This window comes from Maniola hyperantus, chromosome 4 (genome assembly GCF_902806685.2).
Source record: "Maniola hyperantus chromosome 4, iAphHyp1.2, whole genome shotgun sequence".
NCBI classification, from domain to species: domain Eukaryota; kingdom Metazoa; phylum Arthropoda; class Insecta; order Lepidoptera; family Nymphalidae; genus Maniola; species Maniola hyperantus.
Window position 1 is genome coordinate 16147034 of NC_048539.1, and position 22752 is coordinate 16169785.

Consider the following 22752-nt stretch of genomic DNA (forward strand, 5'->3'; position numbering starts at 1 on the left):
ATATCGGTCAATTTGAGGGTAATCTTACAAGCTTCCTACGGGTAGATAAGTAAGTAGATAAAGGTAAAAGATTCTTGGGTGCAGTGTTTCCTACCAATTATAATCCGGATATCTCAATAGGCATCTTCTAGGCAAACGCGTCCCATCTTAGGCATAGTACGTAATAGTTAAATGATTTTAGGCCACATTATCACTTCCCATCAGATATGATCGTGGTCAAACGTGTGCCTATAGTGCATAAAAAAGGACTGACCCTGCCAAAGGATATCTATCTTTTATTCACGAATCGTCGTAGGTATAAAGTTTCTTACAGATGGTACTACTAGAACAGTCCTTGGATTTTTCCATACATTTTCTACATTTCCACTGATTGATTTTTTTTTAGTCTGAGTTGAATAAAACTGCAATACTCTTTCAAAGTTAGCCCTTTATCTTAGACTGCATCATTTACCATCATCATCAAATCAAAAGGTAACCAGAGGATTACTAAAAACTCTTAGACGAAACGGACATCATCTACCTAGTTTCTTTATAAATTATCGATTTCAAAAAAAACCGGCGAAGTGCGCGTCAGACTCGCGCACCGAGAATTCTGTACTACAGTTGTTTTTTTCGACATTTTGCACGATAAATATAATGCATAAATATAATGCGTTTATGCATAAAAATAAATAAAAATCTGTTTTAGAATGTACAAGTTAAGCCCTCTACAGGTTAAGGACAGACAGACAACGAAGTGATACTATAAGGATTCCTTTTTTCCTTTTGAGTTACGGAACCCTAAAAGGGAGAAATGATTGTTAACATCAATAATGTGGTTAAAATAGGAACCTGTGGAGCAAATAGGTAATTCCTGTGAACTTGTCCCACTGAATGACTGCGCTAGATATAAGCCAATTACGTCACATAGTCGCTGCACGTGGCTTCACATAGATCACGTTTTATTTTTAGGGTTCCGTACCTCAAAAGGAAAAACGGAACCCTTTTAGGATCACTTTGTTGTCTGTCTGTCTGTCAAGAAACCTATAGGGTACTTTCCGTTGAGCTAGAACCATGAAATTTGGCAGGAAGTTAGGTCTTATAGCAGACATGAGGGGAAAAATCTAAAAACCGTGAAGACAGATAGACACACTTTCGCATTTATAATATTAAGTATGGAAGTATGGATAAGAAAGCTTGGGAATGAGTTGCTTAACAGATTTATGATAGTTCTAATAAGTTTAAGTGATTTTGAATGTGGTGATACTAAAAAGAATACCCGGCTGAGTTTGTTGTGGGCTTTCTCAGACTTGGGCGCGTTTGGAACCCTCGTAGCTTTAGTTTTAAGTTCGCGTAAAAATTATCACCACTATAAGTACCATCATACAAATTATTAGAGGTTTTTAGAGGTTTAGAGAGAAGTTTTTCTTAAAACTATTTGACTTTGACTTTGTCACTGACCTATGAGCAGTGTGAGTGTGAAGGGCGATTACATATCTTGGTGACAGTGTGCAGAGTCAACACTTTATATCTTTCATTGACATGGAATTATACATCGACAAGTTGATGCCCGCGACTTCGACCGCGTGGATTTAGGTTTTTTTTTTTTTTTTTTTTTTTTTTTTTTTTTTTTTTTTTTTTTTTTTTTTTAATTTTTTTAAAGCCATGTTAGATGACTAATATTCCCCTTCCCTCTCCAACTAAGCGTCAGGCTTGTGCTACGAGTAGGTACGACAATAGTGCAACGGGCGGGGTTTGAACCGTCAACCTTTCGGTTTTCAGTCCACTCCTTTACCCGTTGAGCTATTGAGGCTCTCAAATTTAGGTATTCAAAATCCCATGGGAACTCTTTGATTTTCCAGGATAAAAAGTAGCCTGTGTCACTTTCCAGATGGCAGGTTTAAAACTTTATCCATGAAACAAAACACGCTGATCAGTACCCGTAGTACAAGATTTTACGTCTCACCAAACCAAACCAAATTCGAGAGTCGAAATACTTCCGCGTTACAGTAAAATGGACCTAAACAGCCTTGAATTGAAGTCAAATATTCAATGCCACTGATTTTAATTTCGCAATGTAATGTTTCCGCTTGGAGCGCTGGCTGTAGAAGTGTAAACAAACTTGAGCTTTAAAACAAGGCAGTTAAGATCCAGTTTACTGTAATGCGTTGAACGCGGCGTTGTTGAATTGAAGGTCAAACCAACAAACACACTATCGCATTTATAATATGGATATAGGTACTTAGTGATTGTGCGTTTCTTGAGCGAGAAAATACTCGAAAGCTATAGTCGCTTCCTCATCGGCGGTGGGACAAGTGCCTTAGATACATTTAGCGTATCGTCTATGGTTGAAGCTGTAGAAATGACGGTTGCACAATTAGCTTAGCCGGCGCGGTTACCACTGACCATTGCAGCCAATGATATCATACTGACTAAGTTACAGGCTAAGTAATGAAAAGATTTTCTTATGACTATTGAGGCCTAAGCAGTGATAGCCTAGTGGTTAGGACGTCCGCCTTCCGTCCGGAGGTCGGGGGTTCGATCCCGGGCACGCACCTCTAACTTTTCGGAATTATGTGCGTTTTGATTAAGTAATTAAATATCACTTGCTTTAACGGTGAAGGAAAACATCGTGAGGAAACCTGCATGCCTGAGAGTTCTTAATAATGTTCTCAAAGGTGTGTCTACCAATCCGCACATGGCCAGCGTGGTAGACTATGGCCAAAACCCTTCTCACTCTGAGAGGAGACCCGCGCTCTGTAGTGAGCCGGTGATGGGTTGATCATGATGATGATGATGATTGAGGCCTAGTAAGGAGTAAAACTATCATCGCCCAGCTCAAACTACTGGACGGATCGGGCTAAAATTTGGCAAGCAGATAGTTATTATGACGTAGGCATCCGCTAAGAAAGGATTTTTGAAAATTCAACACTTATAGGGGTTTGAAAGTCGCGGGTATAAGCAAGCAAATGACAAAATGACACATTTTACACAAAATGTGCAAAAGATTTCGCCGCGTTCTGGCAGAGAATTAAAGCGTTGAGTAAGTCGTGTCTTCCAATTGGGTTAATGGCCTTATAAATAACAACAATTAGACCGAACAATCGTCTCCGAATATACTAAATATTAGCAATGGTGATCCAATACGACGTTTAAGAAACCATTAATATTAGGGCAATATCATTTGCCAGAGTCGTGATAGCCTAGTGGTTAAGACGCTCGCCTCATATTCGGGAGGTCGCGGGTTTTATCCCGGGCATATTCCTCTAACTTTTCGGAGTTATGGGCATTTCAAGCATTTTATATCACTTGCTTTATCGGTGAAGGAAAATATCGTGAGGAAACTTGCATGCCTGAAAATTCTCCATAATGTTCTGAAAGGTACGTGAAGTATTCCAACACACCGACACGGTCGACTGACTGACACGCGGTAACTAATATACAGCTATCGATTGAAAAATCTTACACCTACTGCAACTGTTGAGTTTCTTGCCGGTTCTTCTCAGTAGAATCTACATTCCGAACCGGTGGTAGAGTCACAGACTTTTTTTTATTCCATTGACTACAATCTCACCTGGTGGTAATTGATGATGTAGTTAGTCTAAGATAGAAGCGGGCTAATGCGGGGGCAACGACGTATTGAATCGCTTGGCGGCACGACTTTGTCGGTAGGGTGGTAACTAGCCACGGCTGAAGCCTCCTATCGGATACGTAGCATAAGCCCTACGATACACTAGTTGTCCTATACAGGAAATCAATAAATTTTATTTTTAAAAGGCTAGTAAGTACCTGAAGCTATGTCTCCATGCAAGCCCCTGAATATGTCCGGAAAGAAACAGAAACAGCAGGAACAGCACCATTGCCCACACCAACATGTCGCACTAGCGCACACAAACACACACACCAACACACATCGCTCACACCAAATATTATTCGCATCATTGTCCCGACACACCGACACGGCCAACTGACCGACACGCGGTAACTAGTATACAGCTATCGATTGAAAAATCTAGTACCTACGGCCGTGTAAGAACATTAGGTATGCGGATTTACTTGCGAGTATTATAACTACTGTAGTTGTACATTTACAGTAAGTAGGTAACCTCTACATTGCGTTACATAGGATAACTTGAAGCCTCAATATGGTATAAGTGTCAAAAGGTCATAAGCCAAGTACATAAAGTGGGCAGGAAAATTCAAAGGTAATATTGGGTGCTATTATTGTCTATCTTCTATCTTTATCAAAATAAAAACCGGCCAAGTGCGAGTCAGGCTCGCGCAATGAGGGTTCCGTACTACAGTCGTATTTTCTCGACATTTTGCAGGATAATTCAAAAACTATGATATATAAAAATAAATAAAAATCTGTTTTAGAATGCACAGATAAAGACCTTTCATATGATACCCCCACTTGATATAGTCACTCACTTCGAAAGTTGAAAATACTAATTATTAGTTCATGACCACAATTTAATTTTGTTTGTGTGATCTAACCCTAAATTCACGGTTTTCAGATTTTTCCCTAAATGTCAGCTATAAGATCTACCTACCTGCCAAATTTCATGATTCTAGGTCAACGGGAAGTAGGTACCCTGTAGGTTTCTTGACAGACAGACGGACAGACAGACAGACAGACAGACAGACAGACAACAAAGTGATCCTATAAGGGTTCCGTTTTTCCTTTTGAGGTACGGAACCCTAAAAAATCCCGGTCAAGTGCGAGGTGGACTCACGCACCGAGGGTTCCGTACAACAATCGTATTTTTCGACATTTTTCACGCTAAATCAAAAACTGTTATGCTTAAAATAAATAAAATCTATTTTAGAATGTACAGGTAAAGCCCTTTCGTATGATATCCCACTTGGTATTTACTAGCTGATGCCCGCGCCTTCGTCCGCGTTGAATTAGGTTTTTTAAAAATCCCGTGGTAACTCTTTAATTTTACAAGATAAAAAGTAGCCTTTGTCACTCTCCGTCTTTCTCTATACCCATGCAAAAAATCACGTCAATCCGTTGCACCGTTGCGACGCGATTGAAGGACAAACCAACAAACCAACAACCAAACACACTTTCGCATTTATAATAAGGGTACTGATTAATAATAATCAGTAGTATCACCTGTCTTCGTTTTTGCCAGCGTTCTGGTTACACCCTGTATAGTCATAAATTATTTTCATAATCTTATAGTGAACTAGCAGATGCCCGCGACTTCGTCCGCGTACTGGTTTCTCATGAGATCTGAAATTTTCCCGCTGCAAAAGGCCTCACCAAAAAGGACCAAACCTTTTGAGTTAGTGTATAGTGATAAGTGATAGTGTACATAGTGTAATGTGCTGAAAGAACACGTGAACAAAGTGTATCTCTAATCAAGAAAGACTAAGATGCGTCAGTGGACAATTTCTTAGTACATAAGATAATTTATAAGTTTAGGTTAAAATAAAATTACTTATTAGTCATACCCTCTAACAAATAAACCTGGAATAGCGGTGGAATAGTTATACTCTGTTTTGTCTTTCTCTGTCATCAGTAATTTGACATTTGAAGGAAAAAGACAAAACAGAGTATAACTATTCCACCGCTATTCCAGGTTTATTTGTTAGAGGGATAATATATTAGGCTAGATCGTAATATAATTGAGTAGCTTATTGGCACTCAACATTAAGGAAAGAGAAAAAAAAAAAGAAAAGGCCTCACTTACCTACTCACTCAGTCCACCTTAAGACACGGAACCCGGAATACCTAAATGCCAATTTTCATATCTCTAACTTCAAAAACATAGGAATAATAGGATTTTCATATAACCCTTCCACTCCCATTTTACTCCCTTTAGTTAGATCCTTTTTTATCTGATAGGTACCTACCCCCTAGAAATAGCCTACATTTCAAATTTCAAGTAAAAATAACATTTGTTAAAACTTTTCTATAAAAACATTGCCCCCCCCCCCCCCCCCCTATTTTACCACCCTTAAAGGGGGAATTTCCCAAATTGAATTATACAGATTTTTATTATTTTAAGCTAATAACCTAAATGTCGATTTTCACGTCTCTAACTCCAAAAACATAGGACTTTCATACAACCTTCGACCCCCCCTTTCGCACCCTTAGGGGGGGAATTTTTCAATACCGTTTCTTAGCTGACACCTACGTCCTAGAAAGAACCTACCTTCCAAATTTCAAGTTTGTAGGCTTTATAGTTTCTGAGATTTCGTGATTAGTCAGTCAGTGAGTGAGTGGTATTTCTCTTTTATATATTTAGATTAGCATACGGATATACTTGGTGTTTGTAAAGTAGTAAAACTTGATATTTGATGGCACAGTTATCACGTACTTGGGGTACCTATAACATAGTTTTTACGAGCACAAAACTTTCAATACGAATGATCTATATTTTATTTGTTCCACAATAATTCATGCTATCAAATATTGAATCAGATTAGCTGTATCTGACCCAGTTTGGGAATGATTGATTTTTTGGTAAATACTGTTTTTAACCGACTTCTTTAGGGTTCCGTACCTCAAAAGGAAAAACGGAACCCTTATAGGATCACTTTGTTGTCTGTCTGTCCTGTCTGTCTGTCTGTCAAGAAACCTACAGGATACTTCCCGTTGACCTAGAATCATGAAATTTGGCAGGTCTTATAGCTGGCTTTAGGGGAAAAATCTGAAAACCGTGAATTTGTGGTCACATCACACAAAAAAAATTAAATTGTGGTCATGAAATAATTAGTATTTATCAAAGTAAGATAACTGTATCAAGTGGGGTATCCTATGAAAGGGCTTCACCTGTGAATTCTAAAACAGATTTTTATTTCTTTTCATGAATCATAATTTATGATTTATCGTGCAAAATGTCGAAAAAATACGATTGTACTACGGAACCCTCGGTGCGCGAGCCTGACTCGCACTTGGCCGGTTTTTTTAATTTGTTCACGTTTGAACTATGGAGACTAGTTTTTAAGGTTCCGTATACCCAAAGAAAGAAGTGTGATTTCTTGATATTTGTACGGAACCTTTGTGTGCGAGTCTGAGTCACACTTGACCGGCTACAAATTATCATGAACAAAATATCATCATCATCATCCACAACAACTCATCGTAGCTCCTCTCTTGTGCCAATCCGCACTTGGCCAGCGTGGTAGACTATATAGTCAACTCCTCTCATTCTGAGAAGAAACCCGTGTTTATCAGTGAGCTGGCGACGAGTTGATGATGATGATGATGATAGCGGGGTAAAAAAGGGGTTTTCATGTATCAATAAAAAATAACAGTATCCACAATCGACGCATGGTATCGCATCTCCGCAACGAACTCGATTCAATTTCCGCCTCTTTTCCGCCACAACGATTTCGTTTCCACCAGTTTATATGTTGACGCGGAAAAAGGCGAAAAAAAGTTCTGTTAAAATATCTCATTATAGCTCTATGCTTTCGTTTCTTGTTATTTTTGAAATGCAATAGGTATTTCTAAATTTTTTAATTTTTTTTTTTTCATATAAACTTTATAGAGTTTAGCATCATGATGATGATTGTGATGATGATTTTTGTAATTTTATAGTGTTTTTACCTACACTTCAAGGAAATATCTAAATAATTTTAAATACGTCATATCAAAAATTGCGGACCGGCCGAACCTACGTCTCCTGGGATCGCGCCCGACGTTCTAACCACTAAGCTACAGCTCGCTTGCTGCCACTGAAATTAGTGATATATGTATGTTCACTCAGTACTGAAGCAACTGTTAATGCCATCTAGTAGCGATACTTTGCAGTTATCGAAACTACTTTCAAAGGCCCATATTACTATGAAGCTCTTCGAACGAGAAATGACATATTTGCTTTTTACTCATGATCATGATGATGATGGTGATCATGATGGAGTTTATGAAGAAAGTTTATGGAGCGCGCTTGGCTACAAGATGTCTACCTATTTACATTTGACTTGTTTTTTTTATTCATTATAGGCGCACGCTTGACTACGATCACACCTGATGGGAAGTGATGATGTGGCCTAACATAGGACGCATTTGCCTAGAAGGTGCCTATTCACTCTTGTTTTAAAGATACCCGGATTATAATTGACTTAAATTCTTTTGAAAATAAAACCAGATTGTTTGTACCTATAGGTACTTAGCAAAAGTTGTTTATAACTAATCGGATCATTATTATCAACATCAACCCATAAGTGCTCATCCTCATCAACCCATAAGTGCTCATCCTCATCAACCCATAAGTGCTCATGCTCATCAACCCATAAGTCCGAGGTTCTGAGTTCGATTCCCGGCCTGGCTTGGCTTTGGCTGTGGTTAATTACCATCTTATACCTTTTGACCCAACGCATTTATTTCCGGAAAAGCTGAACGCCCAGGAAACGTCCTTTTCTGCAAGAGGCGTTAGGAAAGAGATAGCAATACATTCAGACCTCTTAATTTAGTTTAGAAATTGTGTACAATAATATATTTAGTCAAACTGTCTAAGTATAATGGGTAGTTGCAACGGTAAAGGCAAATTTCAAATTCGCGGATTGGGAAATTGACACAGTGGGCTAATTTTAGCTGTCCAATTAAGCTTTTTTACCAGAAATAGAATTCTAATAGTTATGCTGTTACCATGCTGTATTATTGCATTTAAAGAATTGAAAGGCAAAGAGATTATCTTTTTATTCCCAAGTAATGTAGGGCGAGCTGGATTCATAGAAGCATCAAGGCATTAGCAACGACTGCGGTTGAAGATGATTTTTACCTAAGTTTTCTTTTGTCTGATTTTTTTATCTTCTAGGTGCTAATAATAATAATAATAATAGAGTTCTTAAACACTGGCTTTGGAAGTTTCTTGTAATAGATAGCTATTTTTATTGGCAAAATCATCGATGATAGTATCGTTGTAAGTTTTTTTGTTAGTTAAATAACTCTCTATGCACAAAAAACTTAAGTGTTTCATTTTTCTTCTCAGATAATTTTGTCCAAAACATAATATTATGGAATAAATATACTGCATATTATATTTACACCAAAGTGTAAAGTCTAAAGTTTACAAAAAAGGGAAATATTTGTACAATAAAACAAACAGATTTCCCGCGCCGCGGAAACATAAACTGCTCCATCGAAACCGTCATAACACGGCCGCGAAACAAAATGGCGACATCAAACAATCTCGTTTTATTACTCGCAGAGCTAACCTGAAATTTTGTTTTAATATTTACTAGCTGACCCGCCCCGGCTTCGCTCAGGTGGAATTTAGAAAATCGAGCCGGGGATTGAATTTCCAAAAATCCTGGAACACGTATTTCTTCATTTGTGACCGAAACCCCAATACCAATACCAATTTGCATACAAATAACTTGAAAAATGACAGACTTTCGTACAAACTTTCATACTCTATTTCACCCACTTAAGGGTGGACTTTCTAATGAAGCTTTCTTAGTGGTCTTCCTTTTCTTTACAAAGAACACACCCTCCAAATTTCATTTCTCTAGGACAAGTGGTTTAGGCTGTGCGTTGATATATAAGTCAGTCTGTCAGTCAATCAGTCAGTCAGTCTGGACTTTGAATTTTATATATATAAGATTATACTAGTTTTATTCTAAGGCTGTGTTTGACGTGTGTGAAGGCGCGTGTGTTGGACCAGGCTTGCATAGAGGGGTCCATATCATTGCAAAGAAAATTCAAGCTACGTTTAAAAACTGCACTATAGATCTCAGCGGTTCATAGTACAGAAAACTAGTAATTTTCAAAGATACAATCTACTGTAAAATTCAACGTAGAGTAGTTGTAGAGAAAATTATTATCCCCTATGTATCTCTAATCTCTATATATACAAATGAATCGCTGAATGTGTTGCTGATCGCAAATCTCGAGTACAGCTGAACCGATTTCGCTAATTCTTTTTTTATAATATTCCTTGAAGTACGGAGATGGTTCTTACGGAGAGAAAAATTAAAAAATTGCCTGAAAAAGAATCGACTGGCGGTACGAAGTTTGCCGGGTCAGCTAGTTTAAATATATGTATATTTTTTTAATCTCTATATTCTGTATTTGTTTATATATATTTTCTTTCGTCGCGAGCTTTCCATCGACCAAACGATTAAAAAATTGTAGAGTTTAAAAAGTTAGAACAAAAATCATTGCGTTTACTAAAAAAAAAAACTTTAATGCACAGACGTCGAACACAAGTTCAGATTTTCTGTATAAGTAGTAAAGTCTGCATTATTAAATTCAAACATTCAATTTATAGAATGTAGAATAGTAGTGTAGTTTCGGAAACTATTTCGAAACGAGAGGTAACTGAAACACGTTTTCAAATTTTTGGCTCCATTTACGTGTAAGAGCTATCCGAGTGGAATTTTAAAGTGGAATTTGTTGGAACTGCTGTAAAGCGTCTATAGACGTGCCAACTTCAAATTTCAATGTAAATTGGCAACTGACCTTTTTGTGCAACTGCCTACGTATATTTTCATCTAGGCTCCTACAGCTGAATATAGCTGAATTTAAAAAACGCATTGAAATGTAAATATTTTATATCAAGTGACAGCCTTTTGAGCACATCTTTAGTGTGAAAAATAAGTCAGCCCTAACTTAACTAATAAAGTTAATTAATAATTATTTAGTACATAATAGGCAGTCTCACTTAGGTACGTTTTTAGTCGGACACTTTTTTTAGATAAACGCTAGTCGCTAGTCTATTCCCGTAAAATTCGAGTCGATCACCCAAGTATTTCGTGAATTTTAAAAATCCCGTGAGAACTCTTTGATTTTCCGGGATAAAAAGTAACCTATCATCTCCATGTCTTTAACTACCTATGCAAAAATCACGTCACGTTGCTCCGTTGCGACGTGATTGAAGGACAAACTAACAAACACTTTCGCGTTTATAGTATGTATTGTGATTTGTGATTCTATACTCAACTATTTCGAGGTAACTTACAAATATAAATTACTTTAATAAATATTACATGTACTGAAATTTAACGAAGCTTTATAAAATGTAGTACCTAGAGAGGATCAAATGATTTCTAAGGTGTCAGAAACAGACCTATTGGCACGTCTATAGACGCTTTAAGTAGGTATACGTGTTACGGAAATGACATGGATATAGGCAGTTAATGTGGACATTTTGCAAAATGAGTGTGTTCAAAAAGGTGTTGACACTTTGTGTTTTTTGTGTAATTTTTGCATACGGAGATGAGGTAATTACGGTTTTGGCTTCCAGGTATATTTTTTTGTACAATCTGCGTAAAATGTCCTTTTAATTTTACTCCATTTCATAAACATTCGAGCAAATGTAAGTTACAAAACTTTTAAATGACCCCTGACATTTTTTTATTCCAATTTACAATACTTGTTGTTGTTAGCACTTGACTGCGATATTACCTGCTGGTAAGTGATGATGTAAGATAAAAGCGGATAAACTTGGAGTCGGTAACTATGGCAGTTTGATTAAACCCATACCCCTTATCTATGGGCAACTATGGGCCCCATAAGAAAGCTCAGAGTCACTCAGCGGGCGATGGAGTATGCTTGGAGTTCTCTACGTGATCAAATCAGAAATGAGGAGATCCGTAGGAGAAATAGAGTAGGTAACCGACATAGCTCAACGGGTTGCGAAGCTGAAGTGGCAATGGGCAGGGCACATAGTTCGTACAACCGTCAACCGATAGACGTTGGGGTCCCAAGGTGCTAGAATGGCGACCTCGCACCGGAAGACGCAGCGTTGGAAGACCCCCCACTAGGTGGACGGACGACATCAGACGAATCGTAGGGAGCCGCTGGATTCAGGCGGCGCAAGTCCGTGGTGTATGGAAGTCCCTACAAGAGACCTATATCCAGCAGTGGACGTCTATCGGCTGATGATGATGATGATGATGATATCCTCCTGTGTCCTCAACATATTATTTTCGCAAGTGAAAGAAACGCGTGGCAGAAATAACCGTCACTGTAAGTAGTGGTGTCTGAGGCACTGAGCGGCGTCTCGAAGTGTCAATGGGGCACGAGTGGCTGACGGGCCACTTCGGGCCACGTTCACAATGCGCTGCGAGTACTATGACATGTGACTGTGAGGGTGGATACGACATACCACGACCTAATAATAGTCCTAAGGGCACACTATCGTAAAAAAACCGGCCAAGTACGAGCCAGGCTCGCGCAACGAGAGTTCCGTACTACAGTCGTATTTTTTCGACATTTTGCACGATAATTCAAAAACTACGGTGTATAAAATTAAATAAAAATATTTTTTAGAATGTACAAGTAAAGCCTTTCGTATGATACCCCACTTCATATGTATATCATATCTTACTTCGAAAATTGAAAATACTAATTATTAGTTCATGACCACATTTTTTTTTTGTGTGATGTAACCCTAAATTCACGGTTTTCAGATTTTTCTCCGAATGTCTGCTATAATACCTACGTACCTACCAAATCTCATGATTCTAGGTCAACGGGAACTACCCTGTAGGTTTCTTTACAGACCGACAGACAGACAACAAAGTGATCCTATAAGGGTTCCGTTTTTCCTATAGAGGTACGGAACCCTAAAAATGATAATGATAATGATAAGTAATTTATTTCGTTACTTTTACCAATCTTAAGTTACATTTGTTTTAAGAATATCTTCCAAGAAAACCGCCGCCTATCAAAAGCTATCGTAGAGGCGTTGCAAGATACCAACTTTGATCAGGAACTGCTCTTCGAGCTGAAGAAGGAGAACCAGGTGTACCTCAATCGCACCATGTCACTGCTCATCAAGTATATTGTGAAACGGTAAATATCTCAGTTTTGAAGACCAAAGTCTTCGAACAGTGCGTGTTGCCACATATGCATCCGAGACATGGTCGCTAACTTTTTATTAGCTAACTTCGGGGGAGGAAAAGCTCCCTACGGACTTCTGCCTGCTGGCAGGGTGTGTCTGACTCGCATGGACTAAAATAACCTCCCCGTGTCTTCCAATATGAGCATGGAACTGTGTGGCATTACTTCAGCTGACATTCTAAATCTCTATCTTCTTCTTTTTTCACTCTTCTCGTCTTATTGTTATAGCCCTCAACATTTGGCTATATCTTGGCCAGGCATCTTCGCTTCACAGCATTCGCGCTATAAAATTTTGGTCATTCACACTCTCCTTGCGCGATCCTTGCGCTTCTGACCTAAGGTCGGCACAACCAGGACATTCAAAGATTGCATGTCTCGGGGTATCTTCCTCCCCGCAGAAGTTGCAGTATGGTCGCTAACTAAAAAGGCTCAGAGTCATCCAGTGGGCGATGGAGCGAGCTATGCTTGGAGTTTCTCTACGTGATCAAATCGAAAATGAGGAGATTCGCGGGAGAACCAGAGTAGCCGACATAGCTCAATGGGTTGCGAAGCTGAAGTAGCAATGGGTAGGGCACATAGTTCGAAAAACCGTTAGACGTTAGGGTCCCAAGGTGCTAGAATGGCGACTTCGCACCGGATAGCGCAGCGTTGGAAGACCTCCCACAAGGTAAACAGACGACATCCAACGAGTCGCAGGAAGGGGCTGGATTCAGATGGGGCAAGATCATGGCGTATGGAAGTCCCTACAAGAGACCAGTGGACGTCTATCGGTTGACAATGCTGATGATCATCATCATCAACCGATAGACGTTCACTGCTGGACATAGATGATGATAATGAAAGATCCAAATTATTTCAGTGGGATAAAACACCATCGTGGTAACTTTTGTTATAGCTAGCGGTAAAAACGTAAGGTATTCCATATTCTAGCAGTGCATATTAGGAACGAGGAAGTGAATCGCTTCGTACGAGTATATTGAACAGTTGGAACTTTTTTATCGGCCCTTACATTTTTTATTTGTTTTGTTTTTATTAAATAAGGTAAATGCCGGTATTATCTACCGACCCGTTTAAGGAATTTTTTAAAGCGATTTAAATAATTAAGAGTACTTACTAGCTTAAGCGCGCGACTGCGTGCGTGTGGATTACACAAATTAAAAACCCCTATTTTACCCCCTTAAGGGTTGAATTTCCAAAAATCCTTTCTTGGCAGATATCTACGTTATAATAGCTATCTTCATGGCCAGCCCGATCTATCCTGTAGTTTGAGCTGAGTGTTGATCAGTCATTCACAAATTCGTGAATTTGCGTGGTGCTTGGTGGCTGGCTGGCTTTTCCTGCATATTTAGCAGTGGGAGGGTGGGCAATGCGTATCGCATGCTGCATTTTGCACAATACAAAGTCTGTTTCAGTGGGTTATAGCAAATTAAGATTATGATTCTTTGTATACTACGATTGTAATAACGATTGATGCAGGTTTTCCGGAATCGACCAGCAGGCAGAATAGATATCTTTTTTTTTTTTTTTTTTTTTTTATTTATATCTTCTATTATTATTATTTTTATAAGGAATATTAGCCATGTTAAATGACTAATATTCCCTTTTCCTCTCCAACTAAGCGTCAAGCTCGTGCTAGGAGTAGGTACGACAATAGTGCAACGGGCGGCATTTGAACCGTCGACCTTTCGGTTTTCAGTCCACTCCTTTAGCCGTCGAGCTATTAAGGCTTATTTCTCATGCTCTTCAATTACATATTTTCATTATATTTCTCATGGTCTACAATTACATATTTCCAGGGAAGTAGACAATTACCGGTCAAGACGTACTGACGCGATCAGCCGCCGCGTCTACTCCTCACTCATCATGAAATTGATAGACATAGCCAAGGTATGAATTTTTAACTGCATAACGGCAACTATTTCAAATTTTTAATACATTTCATTTAGTGAATACACTACCTAACCACATTATAATATTTGTATATTTTTTTAATATATAAAATAAAATATAACATACATAAATATTTGTACCTTTTTATTAAGCAAAGGCTCATTACTTCATGTTATAATAATATGAAAGTAAAAAGACCAACTACATATAACGAATAAAGAATCATAAGAACTAAATCTTAGATTTTATTTCATTTAAAAACAATTAAAACTCAATACCAAAGACTCTGATTACCATGTCAGAGATCAACATAGCGATCGATTTAAAAAAAAAACACATTATAAATGCGAAAATGTGTGTGGTACAAGGTGTGGTAGATCGACGTAATTTTTGGCATGGATATTGGATATAATTAAAGACCTGGAAAGTGACAGGCTACTTTTTATCTCTGAAAATCAAAGAGTTATCACGGGATTCCTAAAAGCTTAATCCACGCGAATGAATTCGTGTTCTTTTGTTCTGCTGTGTTCCTTATTTTTTTTTACGTAAGTTTTTCTTGACATTGCATTGGCTGGACTAGTAGAAAGGGAAGAACAGAGTGACGTAACACTACAAAATGTATCCCAAATTATTGTTCTTTTAAAAAAAAAAAAATTTTTTACAGGATCTACCCCGCAACTCCACCGCAGCGAGTCGCATCGACACAGCGCACCGCTACTACATGTCGGTGGAGTCACGCGACATGCACGACCAAATGGCAGACGTGCAAGTCTTCCACGCGTGTGCACGCCTCTATGACGTCATGTACACTGTAAGATATAAGACCACCGAGTGATAAGAATACTACGCGTAGACGCGTACTAGCGCGTATTGCTACTACGTCATGTCGGTAGGGACACGCGACATTGACGGCCAAATGGCCGACCGACGACGTGCAGATCTTCCACGCGTGTGCACGCCTCTATAACATCGAATATTATAGTAATTCTAAGCGGACTTCTCGGATTCGGATCAGATGCAGTGCGTAAAGAGCCTAAGATTGACAACGGATTAATTGCTTAGGTGATTGTAGGTTAAATTTATATGGTTTAAGACATTTATTGTTCCATAAAGAAATTTCCACTTACATGGAACTTACAGGCTATTAAAAAGTGGGTTACAAAATTGTATCTTAAAGCGCACAGTGAATACATGGTAGGTACTAGGTACCGAATTAAATTAGGTTAAGTAGGTAATCATAGGTTATATACATTTCTAATTTCTAGTAGGTACATGTTAAGTATGATATTATTTTATAATAATTACAGTAGTAGGTAGTGTTAAAATTTTAAAGCACCATCATAACAAAATTATACCGACGCATCGCGGGTCGATCGACGGACGACGCGAGCCACGGCTGATTCACTGCAAAGATTACATAGATTCATTCAAAACTAGTTACTAGATGTGGCAACAAAAAATATTGTTTGTACTTGATAAGTTAGCAATTAATTTCATAAGATTATTTATGTTTAAGTTTTACTGCTAAAATGGGCTTTGAGTAGTTTTTTAAAAATGTTTACACTTTTGCAATCTTTAATATTTTTAGGAAGTTTATTATACAACAATTTATGATAGGGTTATCAGTGTTTGACAACAAATGCATAAGGCTTCGTACATCCATGATTAAAGAAAGAGTCAGAAGTTAACAAACCCAGCACAACAACAAACCAGATTTCGTTATGCGACCTATCTTTAGCCGCTTGATATGCAACTGAACCTAAAAGCTAGACTAGAGCTCTTGTCAGTGCTGAGGGTTTGGGTTAACTAGTCAATCCTAGCCTAACATAACCTATTGGTTAAGTCATAGACAACTAAACGTCTATTCATAAGCCTTTGACTAAAGACATTTAATAATAATCCTTTGACTGTCTTGTACACTGTGGCTCTACCGCGGTTGTTTGACAGCTACAATGTCACGATCGCAATCATCTCTGATTGGTTAATGCTCGCTCACTATTGGCCACAATGCATTGTTGCAACAAGAATCGCACAAATTCAGCCAATCAGAACAATTGAGATTGTAATAATGATTGATGCAGGTTTTAGACAATCGCCCTGCTGATCTCTATGTACACAGGTACAGCGCACCAAACAAATGCCTACTCACCATTGACTTATATATTACTTCGTATGGACAGGGCCATTGAACAAACGAAATGGCACCGACTTAGGGGTGCTAATAGCACCAATGCAACCTCAATGACGTCTGGATTTCAAACGGGTCGTTCATTAGTATCTAAGAGGTGGCGCTGATTTATTTGGTTCCAAAACCGTGAAAAATTTTGTTGGCTTGGACATATCTTGTCATTTATACATTACATAAAGGTCGTTACCCATTGGTCTAGTGGCTTATTTTACTGGGCATCTTGAATTCATAAATTTCGTTTCGTATTCGAGTCCCAGGTTGACCCAAGAAAAGAAACAGGTAAGGATAATAAATAAAAAGAAAACAAATTGCCGATTTCCTTACCTTGGAATGCAAGCTATCTCTGTATCAGATTTCGTCGTAACAGGCAAAGCGACATAGGTACTAATACTATAATACTAATATTATAACTATAATATTATATTATATATAATAATATTATATTATAACTATAATATTAGTGTGCATTACTTGTGTTTTGATTTCAGGCTCCGCGAATAATATCAGATCTAGGCAACTTAGACGACTTAACGCCAAGAATTCTTGTGAAGAAACTGAAAGTCATGGAAATCAAACCTGTGCATCTTGGTGTTGCCTTACTTATTCAGGTAAACCCTTTTTTTTCATTCCGATACACGGGTGTTCCAACTCGATGTGTTCGAAAATTTATAATAAAATTCCTGACCATATCAAATAATTGAGAATAATATAGCGTTCATCGATGCATTAAAAAAATCCTAATCGAAAAAGCCTACTACAAAATAAATGACTATCTACTTGACGATTAATAAACGCCGTCTCCCTGCTAAACTTGCTGTGCCCCAAGGGGGTTTCAATATTGTAATTATAAAAATAATTGTTTAATAATTTATATATAATTTATATTGGAATGCATGAATAATAAATGAATTTGAAAGAGGTATGGCAGTTTCATACCCATATAGCTACCCCTGCAGGCCTAGCATGGGCCGGGAAATTTTCTCCCCGAGGAAAGGATAAAAATTTTATCCCCTCCGATAGTTATTTCCACTCTCCGAGCATGGGCACAGGGTTGGATATAATTATCCCCGGTGATAAGGCGGGGAAAGACTAGTCCTCGGCTAATGTCAAAGTGTTATTATTTTTTATCTGTGCTTTTGATTTTGCGCGTTTTCGTTACTCGTAACCAACTCGTAACTCGTCTGTGGCTGCTTTTTATTTTAAAAGAGCTAGAACCCGGAGCCGTAAAATAGTTTAAAAAACATTCACAGAAGATTATGCATGTACAATTGTATTGTTATTGTGTTTACTTAACCTAACTCCACTTTTAAATTATCCAAATTAAAAAATAATCGAATAGTTGAAATTCTTAGTTATCACAGTAAGTATCACAAAGACAATTTGTGTTAGTCAGTACACAAAATTGAAATGATAATATATTGATATTGTTAGCGACAAAGAAATGCATAAATTGTTGTTTTATTTGCAGACATGGAAATATGTACTTGAAGAAGGGCACTGACTGACACATACTAAGTATGATGAGGCAGCTCGGGATGTAAGCCCACCGGGAATGTCTCAATAGTGCCGTCGGGCACATATATGAGCACATAATTATCACTGTTGGGCATGAATGCTCAACAGGAATTGGACCTGAAGACTTCATAATGGGCCAGCCAGAGAGATGCGTGTATTAATTTAGTTCTATTAAATGTGTGTCTTGTATAACAAAATCAAAATAACTTTAGGTGCCTATTGGAATAGGTAAGTTAGGTACACATCTTATCAACATAAAATATTTTCATTTTTGTTTGAGATGATGATAAAACTAACAGTTCTGCACACTGCACTGAGAAGAGTTCAATATCACTTAAAATTGGCTAAGCTAGTATAGTTTGAGCTATTAAACTAACCTAATTTCTTTATAAGCATGTCAAGATCATGTTTTTTATCTTATGGCAGGAAATCTTTGAAGTGTCGGTGGTGGACTATGGTGAGACTGTCCTTTTACCCACTTTGTACACAGTGGGTACTTTATAAAACCAATAGCCCCGAGTTGTTTGCCTATAAATGCCAATAAATGAATAAAAAGTAGAGCATAAGTACATTTTTGTAATTTGTAAATAGTTATGAATATAGGAAGTTATTCTATGGCAGTGTGGTTTGATTGAACATTAAACTTGTTACTTCCTTTTCTTAAGGATAATAGCACTACTTTTAGATCTGTTAAGTTAACATCAGAGATTTGTGTACACCCAAATAAGCATTGTTTTAATTGGTATTCCTAATATTATGCCTAAAAGTTTGTGTTTGTTACTCAATCACACAGAAAGAGTACTTAAAGCAAAATTTGTAGGGTTCATTTTGAAACTGTTATTTTTTGTTATAGCAGCAATAGAAATACAAAATTTCAACTTTAACCTGTTCCGTTTCAGGAGAGACAGACAGACGGAGAGCTGAGACTGTAATAGGGTCCCATTGGTACCTTCAGAACCCTAGTAGTAGTAGTAGATATAAGGATGGGTTTGCACAAGGTGGTTTTAGGTAATAGGTAGTTAAAGAAATATATTTTAATGCAAATATGTATTTATTATTCCATCCCTTTTTCCCTTTTATTGTCGGGCAACAGTTAGCAGTCTGGTTTGATCCATAGATATGTGAGACTTCTTTATTTGTTACATTTTCTAGTCTGTCCTTTGGTTGTTCCATTGGAATTCTGAAATATACAATTTATACATTAATGATTTTCAATAAAAATAAATTAAAAGTAAGAGGATATACTGAAATGGTCTATAAAGTATAATAGGCTAACATATTTACTCTTACAAAACACTTATGATGAACCATTATAATTTGTAAAGTGTTATTGTGTTTGTGTATCAATATGTATTGAACTATGATATAGGTGTGTAACTTGTTTCAGTTAATATGTTAGGTATTTTAATTTAAGAATTGTTTTGTTAAATTAGACTCCTGCCTATTTTGTTCAAATAAATGATTTTATTATACCTAATGAGACATTGTGTTATTTTATATTTCCAATAATCCATACTAATATTATAAATGCGAAAGTGCGTCTGCCTGTCTGTCTGCTAGCTTTTCACAGCCCAACAGTCTAACCGATTTAGATGAAATTTAGTACCTACAGAGTTAGCTTACATCCCGAGGATGGACACAGGCTACTTTTTATTCTGGAAAATCAAATAGTTCTCACAGGATTTTCAAAACCTAAATCCACACAGATGAAGTCGCGGGCAATAGTCATCCCATGATCTTGACTTGTATCTCACTGGTAACTACCATCTGCCAAGAGTCTTATAGATGTGAGGACGTAGAATAAATAGATAATAGCCGCATGTAGGACCTATTTGTAGGTACCTACTACCTACCTAAGTAGGTATCCTAAATTAGGTACCTATTCGTTTGCACAAGATGGTTTTAGGTAATAGGTAAGTACTTACTTACTTTTATGAATCCATCCACCGAATTAATCGGCTTTAGTGCTTCATTAAGCTGCTCGCATAAGTACAGCACATAATATTTGTCCATCCGAAACAAGTGTCGGAACTCAGCGTCGGGAAATTCAAAGGGATTACTTCCATCACTAATTACGTGCTCATGTTATTTTCGTTCTAAATTCTCTATTTCAAACTAATAAAGAAAGCGCGAAACATGTTTTTTGATCTTTTAATAATTGAGTTAAAGTTCTATGAGCATTATACCCACCTCTAATCTCGATGATAAAATTATCCCTCTCAAATGTCAAAAAAGGACAGTTTATCTTCTTTTATTTGGCCCCATGCTATAGACGGTGGATAAATAGTCCCCCGAGTCCCCGTGAAATGTCAAACGGGGATAAACTTCTCCTCTCCCCTGTTGCCGTGCTCTGAGGGGTGGAGAAGTTAATGTTGTCTCCTGTCCAGTGGATAAAATCGGGGGATATAATTTTTATCTTCGGCCCATGCTAGCCGTGCTGTAGGGTGATTCGCTAACTCAGTTTCTAACACTAAATGATAGCAACAGAGCTCATTTTTTAATCCGTTGAAGGTTTTCTACGAAACAATATTTTAATATCACCCAGTGAAGCAGCAATGTAGAACTGTAAACAAACTCGGTGGCTATCATTTAGTGTTAGACACTGAGTTAGAGAATCACCTCAACCGGAACACCTAATCGCTTGGTGGCACTTGGTGGTAATTTGCAGGTGGGTTGTAACGAGCCACGGCTAAAGTAAAACCAAACCAGACCAAAGCTAATTTAGGAATTATGTGGACCAGTCCCAAATGTATGTGGACCAGGCCATAATCAGTACACAGAATAATTAATTTAAATATTATGCCCTCTTCCTAGAAACACTTTCAATTGCACTCTACTTTGCTCTTATGTTAATTTTCTTGCATATTCTTCCCATATATTATGTTAATCATTACATCAAAGTAAAGGTGCATCTTAGTTAAGATGCATCATGCATGTATACGATTGGGTACATTTAGCTGCTTGCAATTTTTTTGCATACGAATTTACACTTTGAATATCTATAATATAAAAATAAATCACTAAATGTGTTGGTTATCGCAAATCTCGAGAACAGCTGAACCAATTTCACTAATTTTTTTTTATAATACTCCTTGAAGTACGAGGCTAGTTCTTACGGAGAGAAAAACTTTAAAAATTTGAATCGACTGTTAGGCGGAACGAAGTTCGCCAGGGCAGCTAGTAATTCTTTCGTTCGGACTTCGGACAGGGCCATTGAACAAACAAGGCACCGACTCAGTGGTGCTTTAGCACCAATGCAACATCAGTGACGTCTGGATTTCAAACGGGTCGTTCATTAGTGTCTAAGAGGTGGCGCTGATTTATTTGGTTCCAAAACCGTGAAAAATTTTGTTCTCTTGACCATATCTTGTCATTTAAATATCGATGCTTGTAGTTTGTAATTTTTAATTTTCAATTTACAGTATCACCTGCGAAACACAGCTAACTTTGCAATCCGAGCAAAAGCACTAGAAGTGCTGGCCACTAAACCGCAAATGGTTGGTCCTCAAGTCATCGACATGCTGAAAGCCTTGGCGTCCAGACTGCTGCCGGTCGCCGAACTGCTGGACATACATTTAGCACATTCCAGTCCAGCATTTAAGGACACCTGTCCACCTACTTGGCTAGGTATTGTTAATAATAAATAGCCTTGAAATCAGACGACTTTTTATTTCAAACTCGCATTATTAATAAGTTTTGTAAGAATAATGATTAATTCAAAATTCGAGCCCACTCTCCAAAACTCGCTTTTAACTTGTTGAAAAGTAAAAAAATTAAAATGTGGATCACTTTGTTTCTGTCTGTCTGTCTATCTGTCTGTTTGTCTGTCTGTCTGTCTGTCGGTCTGTCAAGAAACCTACAGGGTACTTCCCGTTGACCTAGAATCATGAAATTTGGCAGGTAGGTAGATCTTATAGCTGACATGTGGGGAAAAATCTGAAAACCGTGAATTTGTGGTTACATCACACAAAAAAAATTAAATTGTGGTCATGAACTAATAATTAGTATTTTCAATTTTCGAAGTAAGATTATACCAAATGGGGTATCATATGAAAGATCTTTACTTGTACATTCTAAAACAAATTTTTATTTATTTTTATGCTTATCTAATAGTTTTGATTTATCGTGCAAAATGTCGAAAAAATACGACTGTAGTACGGAACCCTCGGTACGTGAGTCTGACTCGCACTTGGTCGGTTCATATTTATACAAGTAAAGGGATCTCCGACTAGGAAGCCGACATCTTAACCACTGGGCTATCACCACTTCACTACTAGCCACTGCCTACTAGCTATAACCTCTTTGATTGCAAGCTCTCGCTTTACAAAACTAGGAAACCACTCCGATTTACATATTAAACCAAAAATTCTCT

At 37.7% G+C, this 22752-nt stretch overlaps 2 protein-coding genes across 10 annotated transcripts in view; one reads left to right on the plus strand and one right to left on the minus strand.

Annotated features, from left to right (window-relative positions):
* On the plus strand, positions 1-22035 carry LOC117996842 (uncharacterized). 6 transcript variants are annotated; one of them, XM_069498052.1, is made up of 7 exons: positions 10204-10257; positions 11002-11163; positions 12585-12739; positions 14584-14674; positions 15342-15488; positions 17354-17473; positions 21803-22035. In XM_069498052.1, the coding sequence occupies exons 2-7, from the start codon at positions 11080-11082 to the stop codon at positions 22025-22027; spliced, it is 822 nt and encodes a 273-aa protein (XP_069354153.1). In that variant the 5' UTR covers positions 10204-10257; positions 11002-11079; the 3' UTR covers positions 22028-22035. The 6 variants fall into 6 exon arrangements, with proteins under 6 accessions (XP_069354156.1, XP_069354153.1, XP_034840870.1 ...); XM_034984979.2 differs by having other exon boundaries at positions 10218-10257; positions 11073-11163; XM_069498054.1 differs by having other exon boundaries at positions 10240-10257; positions 11038-11163.
* Positions 1-22752, minus strand: part of shakB (shaking B) — a 158461-nt gene that overhangs the window by 115683 nt on the left and 20026 nt on the right. For 2 of the 4 annotated variants that reach the window (XM_069498015.1, XM_069498016.1), the window contains exon 1: positions 3769-3961. The exons of the other annotated variants lie outside the window; for them this stretch is intronic. In XM_069498015.1, coding sequence (XP_069354116.1) covers positions 3769-3854 — 86 coding nt within the window. In that variant the 5' untranslated portion in view covers positions 3855-3961. Of the gene's footprint in view, positions 1-3768; positions 3962-22752 lie in introns of those variants that run through there. 4 annotated transcript variants of the gene reach the window in all.